Source organism: Raphanus sativus, unplaced genomic scaffold, assembly GCF_000801105.2.
Source record: "Raphanus sativus cultivar WK10039 unplaced genomic scaffold, ASM80110v3 Scaffold0850, whole genome shotgun sequence".
In the NCBI taxonomy this organism is placed as follows: domain Eukaryota; kingdom Viridiplantae; phylum Streptophyta; class Magnoliopsida; order Brassicales; family Brassicaceae; genus Raphanus; species Raphanus sativus.
The window spans coordinates 19,787-29,174 of NW_026616164.1; the positions used below are offsets into that span (position 1 = coordinate 19,787).

The window sequence follows — 9,388 nt, forward strand, 5'->3', positions numbered from 1 at the left end:
TTATCCCTAATTAAACCAAAGTAAACCTGTTGTTCAATATTTATGTAATAAAATACGAAATAAGAGGTTAATATTCCTATAATTGATGATCTATAATTATAATTTCCTATGTATCATTGTCTCTTTTAGTTTCATTTGATTATATTACTTAAGGTCAAGACCTGTAACATTAAGAAAAAAAATGGAACTATACGACCACTAAACTTTTCTGCTAACCGGTTTCCTTCCTTTCATTTGATTCTATAACTTGGGGTCACTTCGTTGGCCTTCCATAACTTGAAAAAATCACTTCCAACTGTTACCACCAAAGCTTGCCACGTCGAAAGGGGATATGAGTGGTAAAGAGGATAGGATGTAATGGGTATGAAAAAATCACTTACAACTGTGAACACCAAAGCTCGCCACGTCGAAAAGGGATACGAGTGGTAAAGTGGATAGGATGTAATGGGGTTATAATACTCCAAAGATGAAATGGTGCTACATACATTTGATAGTAGGGTTTACCCACAATTTGCAAGTCGCTATATATACATGACAAGCGATGTACCACAAAAATTCATTCCCCTTTTCATATGGCAATAAGTCATAATATACCTTTCTTCTTACTAAACAATTTCCATTGTGTCTTCAACGGGATAACGGCTCACTCATTACTGTCAATCTTCATCTTTCTCTCGTAGTCATCGGATGTTATATAGTACTTGGTAGAATTTACATGAGAGTGATTGTAATATGTGTTCCCGCTATCCCATTTAAGAGTCGATGTATCTGGGAAAGAAGCTTCTAAGACGGTTCTTGAAGAACACTGTTTAACTAGGAGAAATAAGAGGACACGGGGTTTGGGTTGATGATTTGAGAATGGCTTTAGGGGTTAGTGTCGATCACGAAGTTTGGGTTGATTGATTCAGGAAGGTTTAGGGTATAGTGTTGGACACGGGGTTTGGGTTGATTGATTTACAATGGGTTTAGGGTTTAGTGATGACCCCGGGGTTAGGGTTGATTATTTTTATATGGTTTAGGGTATAGTGTTGAATAGGGGGTTGGGTTGATTATTTGATATTTGGTTTAGGGTAGAGTGATGAAAATTGAATTTTGGTTGATTGGTTGAGGAAATGTATATAGGGTTTAGTGATTTACGACCAAACTTTAGCATCACCACAATACTGAAATTGAAATTCTATGAAATCTTAGCCACCGTTATTTTATAAACATTAACACCATATCCGTAATTCCTACATTTTAAGCCGGATTAGTTTGTGTCGACATGGTTTATAACTAAGGAGGAGGTTAGGTGGGGGTGATTACCGGAAAATATTTTAGCCCTGCTCCTAAATAGTTTAAGTGTAGTAAGTTGTTTGTAAGAACAGGTTATGGGATGATAGAACGGATATTTTAAAGAACAGTGATTAGATTTTGTAAACGAATAAGCGTATGTAATATATTCCACTTAGGTAGAACAGATGTTATATATCTACTATTTACAGGCCTATGGTTTAGATATGTGTCTTACAGGGAATCCACATGGAGCTGTGTCAGACTATGGCAGACTATGTCAGACTGTCGAGATTAGAATATTTGGTATTTTGTATGGTGCACAAAATATTTCTTATTGTGGCTGTGATATGATAAACGTATGATTACTTTGTAGAGTGTGACAAATAGTATGTGATGTTTATCCTGATTTAAAAATGTCTATTTATATATTGGGAATATATGTTCATTGAAGGAGTTTTGAAAACTGGATAATGTTCTTTGACAGACGACAAAAAGCATATAAAACCGGTTTTTCGTTTTCCAATGCTGAAATAATATAACAACACCACCGTCTTAATATAATATATGGGATTAATGGAACTATATTATGTTTTGTATACTAATTAAATAATCGTAAATATTATATTGGAAGTATTTCAAATTGAATATGTACTATTAAGGCGTTGTTCGGAATTTGAACTGAAAATGTACCATTTGAAGAAGTATTTTGAATCTGGAATATATTCAGTAAACCCAGACAATTGAAAATATAACCGGTTATTCCTCATCTACATTTATCCATTATTTTAAGGTCACCAATTTATGATGACTAATATCTTTCGATTAAATTGGGTTTCATATTAACACTTACTAATACATTTGCCTTAATAGTAGACACAAATTTGTGTCCAATTTACTGAATAGGAGTTCAAATAAAGTAGTACATAAACCGATAAACGTTTCACACTCGAAATACAAAATAGTTTGCGATCGTAGTTGCTTGCATTCAACGAAATAGATAAACAGTAGATAAACAAACATTTCTTAGATATAAGTTGTGAGAATTTCAGATATACTTCTTACTTCACTCGACTAGTCTTCTACAGCTTCTCATGTAGTTCATACAACATCACCACAAGTCTTTGCGCTTCTTCCTTGAGAGTAGTAGGAGTGATAGACCTGCAGATTTCAATCCCAAACCTTGCATGCGTTTGCATGAGCAATATGGATGTTAGGGCAGAGTGTGAGCGGTTGCTGTTATGACGCACCACATTAGGCCTCTCTATCACAACAGCAGGATAAGAAGCAGTAGTGGAGAGCACTCCGGTACGCCTCAAAAGTGGGGGGATCATATCTCTGAAGGGTTGGAGTTGTTTCGCCAATTCTTCATCAGACCGGAGCCCCATATTGCACTCAAGAACAGTTAACTTCCACGCTTTCAGGTCGAAACACACAACAACCCAGTCTTTGTTCCCTAGATCAAACGGAAAGTAGTGATGAGTGAAAGGTGCCATTGTCGGCTCGTCCTGACCAAGATAGTGAACAAGATCTTTGGGAAAATTATATGACTCTTGTGATCTTGAACGCTCAAACTTTGGATAATGCTTCAACAACAACACAACATATCTGGTGTCAAGAAAGTTGGGACTTCTCTCACGGCTACAATTCGGTGCACTGTTGTATGTGGTCCGTACAAACCTCACCAAGATATCAATAATCTGTATATTTAAAAACAAAACAGGATTCAAAATGTATATCCACGATTGTAGCTGAGAAAACTGAATATAAAGAAGACATACCCTAGCTGGTAAGGAACGGCTGAGTTCTACGATTCCCGTGATGTCCTTGGAAGTTACTGCCAGCCCGGCAACATTTATAACACTTATATATTCAAACAAAAACATATTTAACAATAGCGTATTAGATATCCAGGTTTTCAAATTATTACAAAATATATAATATAAGAGGCATTGAGGTAACTTACAAGTTGTTGCTTAGTTTACCAACGAGCTTTGTGTATTTGGACATTACCAAATCAGGGCAGGAGTATGCAGTAAAAAAAGGGTCGGCTTCACGAGCTCGGGCAAGTGTATCATCCCCACTTTCAATCTCTTGTACATGTTCACCTGGAACCACCTTACTGCGTTTGCTTTTAGGACTTAGTGGAGGATGTGACGGGTCGTCTGTTGCTTCTTCTTCCCTATGTTCTGGAACTGTGTCAATCATATCTTCTGTGGCTACCGGAAGCGATGGATATGGAGATGGAGCCTGTAAAATGGCGGTTGTTGTGATTTCTTCTGTGGCTACCGGAAGCGATGGAGATGGAGCCTGTAAAATGGCGTAGGTCATACCACATTCATGCTTATTATATTGACAATGAATTAACATACCACAGTTTTCGAGCCACCAAAGTTAGTCTCAATATTGTCTGAACCATAGTGGACATTATGAGATCCTTCTGACAGCTCTCCAATGATCTTACGTGAAACATTGGCCCCATTCACCTCTGCTCTTGACTGTAAATTGACACACAACATATTTAAATTGATTAACATATTTAATAACTGAGGACAAACATACATAATGAAATTTATTGGCTAAATATCCCCAGATAATAACCTTGGTATCGAATTTGGTTTTTGCACGGTTAACTGAGATATCAAATTATCAAGATAGCAGGTTGATACATTGATTATCGAGTTTTTAAATATTATTTACAAATTTAAATTCTCATAACCGGCACAATAACAAGTCAACATGTTCGAAATCACTTATTACCCCTAACATATTAATTAATTTTCATGTTTGAAATCACTTATACGAAAAACATAGTAAATCCATTTATTGTGGTTAAAATCACTTATACCACTAAAAAATTAATTCATTATACATACCGAGACCATAGAAGATTCTTTGGTGTGGCTATTGGCTGATAAGAAGTCAGCCTCGAAGCCCTGATCATTGTTATTCAAGCGTGAAGTAGAATTAGCTACCCTCCCATGAGACCCCTGTCAATCAACCCCAATCCAAAAACAAAAATATATTGTTATACATATCCGGTTTTACCATCATATGATGGTTGATACCAGTTACTATATATTGGTATCGGATATTACAATCGCAAACGGCAAGTTCTAGTATTTTTCAATTACCTCCAACACTGATGTTGATCTTCTGTCGCCATTGGGTTGACTGTTGTCACCATTTTCTTCCTCATTTACCTCAGTGTTTAGGTTCCCCCCAGGTTTCTGTGTTCTGAGGTTTGGGTTGGCCTCACCGTCCATGGAAGACCGCATGATATCATCCTTGAAGGTTTGAAGCTGATTATTGACTGAAACCATGATAGTGGTCTCCAAGGAGTCCACTTGAACAGCCGTTTTTTCGGCAACTGATACAGCTTTGGCCACATTCGCATCAACTCTTTGGAGCTCCGTTTTGAGAATAGACATCACAATGCCTGCAATACGGTTGTCGTCGTCCGTTTCCTTGTGTGTAACCGGGTTATTTTTCCGCTTCTTCTTACCCACCTCCTTTGCTATGTCACGCAATCTCTCAACGTCAAGTTTGGTAGCGCCACCTTTGAACATCGTAGCCGTGAAAGAGTAACCTTCTGCTAGAAGCTTCAGAAGATTATCTACTTTAACGTCGCACACCTCGTCTGCCCATACAAGTATAACGTTATCTATTGGTCTATCCGGATCATCAGGGATAATGCTTCTAACCAAAACCTGAAATATTAAAGCTTAACTGTTAACCAACAACACAAATTTAACAAAAATATCGAGTGTTTGTTATTACTAAAACGGAGGACTCAAAAACATCAACTTACATCAGTTTTTTTGTCCTCTTTGCGAGCATGCCCGGGGCTCAGTGTCTTTTGTTTGTTCCTCTTCTTCACGATATCATCTCCATCGTCGCTGCTATCGGAATCAGAAGATGCACAAGTCTCCAAGACAACTTCGGTTAGAGATGGTACAGCCTCTACCATAACCAGTTGTAGTGCCAATGCAAACCCTTTCAGTGCTATTGTATCATTGGAGAAGGCGACCTCGTCTCTTTGCTTTATACTACCCATAAGCATTTCAAAAGCTAGGCGACCCCACGGATACGAAAAGAACTGGTCGAGATCTTTTGTTGCCTCAGCATGTTCTTTCATCATCTTCATTTTGAGGTTTGTGGAGAGGAGGACCGAAGAGACTATCGCGAGACAAGCCACCTTAATCCTTATGTCTGAATCGGTTATCGTTTTTTTCCTTAGCATCTTTAGGGCCGTCGAAACCCGAATCTCCTCTCTGTTCCCAAATAGCTCGGCCCAATAAGGTTTCTCCTTCATCTTCGACTTTGACTTCACCTTCGTCTTCTTCGGGTATTCACCGCAGTGGAGACCGGTTACAATCGCGAACTCGCGAAGAGAAAATTTTATCGGTTTCCCCGCAAACCGAAACCAAGCCTCATATTTTTTCTCCACCTTCAACTGTCTAGACAACATGTATCTAGCAAATCTACCCGAGAAACCCGGTTTCTCCGCGATGTCAACAATCTTACCAAAGGGAGACAAGCGCAATCTCTGGATCTCATCTTCTTCCAGGGAATCTAGTATGTGATTGATAGCCGTAGAGGATTGGTAGGTAAGAACTCTGACACCTACCGGTTCATCGCCCGCCGCAAACATCATCTCCGGAATGGGAAGGGGAGGTTCCGCAGGATCGCGAACTGGTTCATCGCGGTTGGGAGATTCGTCCATTTTCTGGACTTTTTTTCTTTTGGTGAACTTCAAAGTTTGAAGGTGAGAGAGTAATGAGAAGATGTGAGAGATGGCGTTATGTTCTATGGGAAACTCAAAAGGTTTTAGCATCTTTTGAAACAAAACCCTTCGTAATAATTACAGTCTCCTGCATTAAACTGACAACACGTAAAGTTCAGAGGCTGCTGCAATAGGCTGACCAGGAATAATTAAATAATGCGATTATTTACATTTTTATAACATTAGGATATTGCAGTTCGATCAAAGGTTCTCTAAAATATAATCAGGCCCACTTAACAATTTAAAAGCCCGTAGTATATAACCGTTACACGGCCCATGCTTAATTTGTGAGCATACGATGGCCCATTACTGAATTTGTGATCATTATTTTGAAAATAATGATCTCATCTTCAAAAATATCTTCTTCTCTCCTTTCTTAAAAATATCTTATCATCTGCGAAAATATCTTTTTGTTAATAAAATATTATAAAAGCACTAAAATATCTTCCTCTCTTCTCTTATGTTCATCACTTCACATCGCCAAAAATAACCGGTTTTCAATCTCTGTTGACTTTTTCAATAACCTGTTATATCGTCAAAACTGCCGGTTGCAGGTTACTCAATTTTGCCATACACGTGACTTCTCAAGGACAGAATCGTGAAGCCGTGCGTTAAGTTACATGGTTCTCCAATTAATAAAAAATTTGCACACTTCTGCAAATACCATCCAAAATTTTGATATTGAGCTAAATAGGCCTTCATTTTATATGATCATGATGTATTATTGTATGTGTTCCCAATTTGACAATATTCCATTTATTTATCATTTTATCACATAAGCATATACCTCGTGATATTCCAATTTGACTAGCAAATCTATCAATTAACGTGGAGTCACAATGTAAAGCATTACTTCAACACTGTCACTGGGCATGTAAAAGGTAGACTCGACATAAGTTCTTCTTTCGCACAATTGCACTGCCCACGTCGTCACTGAATCCGTTTATTCACTATGTTTATTGATTGAACAAACAAAAGGAGGTGTCACCTAAAACCTATAATCAGGGCATCTAAGTTGGGAGATTACCGCCGTTTTTCTTTTGGATGGCTCAATAATGTCTACGGATGTTCTGTTAAAGCGGAAGGAAACTCACGGTTTCGACAGCCCAATGATATGTTGTGGCGAGGGTGAAGTGAGAAGTCTGGTTTCAACTTTATTTATCTTATCTATTGTGATTTCTGTTAAGCTTTCAGCTAGTTTGATCTTTTATGTTTAACTTGCCAGTTTCGATTCATTTTTGTGTGTGTTTGTGCTTATCGTTTTTAAACTAATCTCCCGTGTGTGGGCTATAGATTCCGGCGATATTCATTTCGTATGTCGGCTTAAGACTCACGGGGTTGTATAAACCATCGTCTTTGTATGTTTCAGTTTCTAATCAAAATCTTTTTGAGGAAAAAATTACTTTTGGTGAGAAACTCTAATTAAAACTCTTGATGTGTATGGCCATACTAAAAAGATTCTTATTCGGATATTTATTCCATCAGCAAATGATCGAAAGAAGAACAGCCAACAAAGAATTAGATCACAACTGTCATATATAATAAAACTATAGAGGAAGAAAAATCCTGGATCCATCATCACTTCAAAATCACCAAACACGAGCGGCAGTTTGAAATTACAAGACTAAAAAGGTTATTTGATTCAAGTCAATAGGTTCATAACTACCAGAGCAATTGTACTATTCATATCCTATTTTTCTTGAAGAACTTGTATATACTCGCAAGTTATATGAAAATTTAGTAGCAAAAAAAACAAAATTTGCAGGTGATGTATTTCATGACTGTAACTAATATCATTGTTTGTAGTATTTTAGAGAACATTAAAATGAAAATATATAGACCACATGTTCTCTTCATAACACCAGTAACAATTCACCATGACCATATTCACTGTACAATCAGTAGTGAGAAAACGTCCCCAGTAACATTTATTATGACGAGGCCCTCCAAAGTAAAAGTATAATTTGGGTACCATAATCTTTATCTCACAAATTGTATTCATAAAACCAGTTTTGATTCAACAAAGAATCTTGGAACAACTTGTTTCAATTTCAACACATTAATATCGTTCAAGCTCGAAACTGCAACTTGATTGGAAATAAAGGAAAAAAAAAGGGTTCACAAGATAATAGTGCCATCACAAACAGTGAAATTCAGACCATCAAAGCTTAAAGAATGCACCAAAGCTTAATCGACTTCCTCGATCTGGGGCCAGGACCTCCGGTAGAAGGAGGAGCTTCATCATCATCCATCCCAGCAGGGCCACTTGCATCACCACCAGCTCCTTGATACATCTTAGCTATGATGGGATTGCAGACACTCTCCAACTCTTTCATCTTGTCTTCAAACTCGTCAGCCTCAGCCGTCTGGTTCCCATCAAGCCACTGGATTGCCTCCTCAACCGAATCCTCAATCTTCTTCTTGTCTGCAGCAGGAAGCTTCTCGCCATCTTCTCATCCCGGATCGTGTTTCTCATGTTGTAAGCATAGTTCTCGAGGCGCGTTCTTGGCCTCAACCTTCTTCTATGCTCCTCGTCCTCAGACTTGTACTTCTCAGCCTCTTGCACCATCTTCTCTATCTCGTCTTTAGACAAGCGACCCTTGTCGTTGGTGATGGTGATCTTGTTCTTCTGGCCAGTGGTCTTGTCCTCCGCAGAGACGTTGAGGATTCCATTTGCGTCTATGTCAAAGCAGACTGTGATCTGAGGGACACCACGGGGAGCAGGAGGGATGCCAGAGAGCTCGAATTTAAGGAGGTTGTTGTCTTTGGTTCTGGCTCTCTCACCTTCGTAGACTTGAATCAACACACCAGGCTGGTTGTCAGAGTAAGTGGAGAAGACCTGTTCCTTCTTGGTGGGGATCGTAGTGTTCCTCTGGATCAAGGTGGTCATGACTCCACCAGCGGTTTCGAGACCAAGAGAGAGAGGAGTCACGTCCAACAGAAGAAGGTCTTGCACCTTCTCGTTCCCTTCGCCGCTCAGAATAGCTCCTTGAACAGCTGCTCCGTAAGCAACAGCCATCGTCAGGGTTAATGGACTTGCAGAGCTCTTTGCCATTGAAGAAGTCTTGGAGAAGCTGTTGAACCTTGGGATACGTGTAGAGCCACCGACGAGGACAACATCGTGGACTGTACTCTTGTCCATCTTAGCATCACGTAGACACTTCTCAACTGGCTCCATACACTTTCTGAAAAGATCCATGTTGAGCTCCTCGAACCTGGCGCGAGTGAGTGCAGAGTAGAAGTCAATCCCTCAAAGAGAGAGTCAATCTCGATGGGGGTTTGAGCGGTGGAAGAGAGAGTCCCTTTTTGCTCTCTCGCAGGCAGTTCTCA

At 39.0% G+C, this 9,388-nt stretch overlaps 1 protein-coding gene and 1 pseudogene across 1 annotated transcript; both read right to left on the minus strand.

The window, feature by feature from the left end:
- Positions 1 to 2,354: 2,354 nt before the first annotated feature.
- On the minus strand, positions 2,355 to 5,998 carry LOC130503185 (uncharacterized). The gene is made up of 7 exons (XM_056997867.1): positions 5,084 to 5,998; positions 4,407 to 4,982; positions 4,149 to 4,262; positions 3,645 to 3,770; positions 3,239 to 3,582; positions 3,054 to 3,135; positions 2,355 to 2,972 (listed from the first exon to the last, which is right to left on the minus strand). Exons 1-7 carry the CDS (start codon positions 5,996 to 5,998, stop codon positions 2,355 to 2,357), a joined length of 2,775 nt encoding a protein of 924 aa, XP_056853847.1.
- A 2,052-nt stretch (positions 5,999 to 8,050) lies between these two features.
- Positions 8,051 to 9,383, minus strand: LOC130503186 (heat shock 70 kDa protein 1-like; annotated as a pseudogene).
- Positions 9,384 to 9,388: the final 5 nt, after the last annotated feature.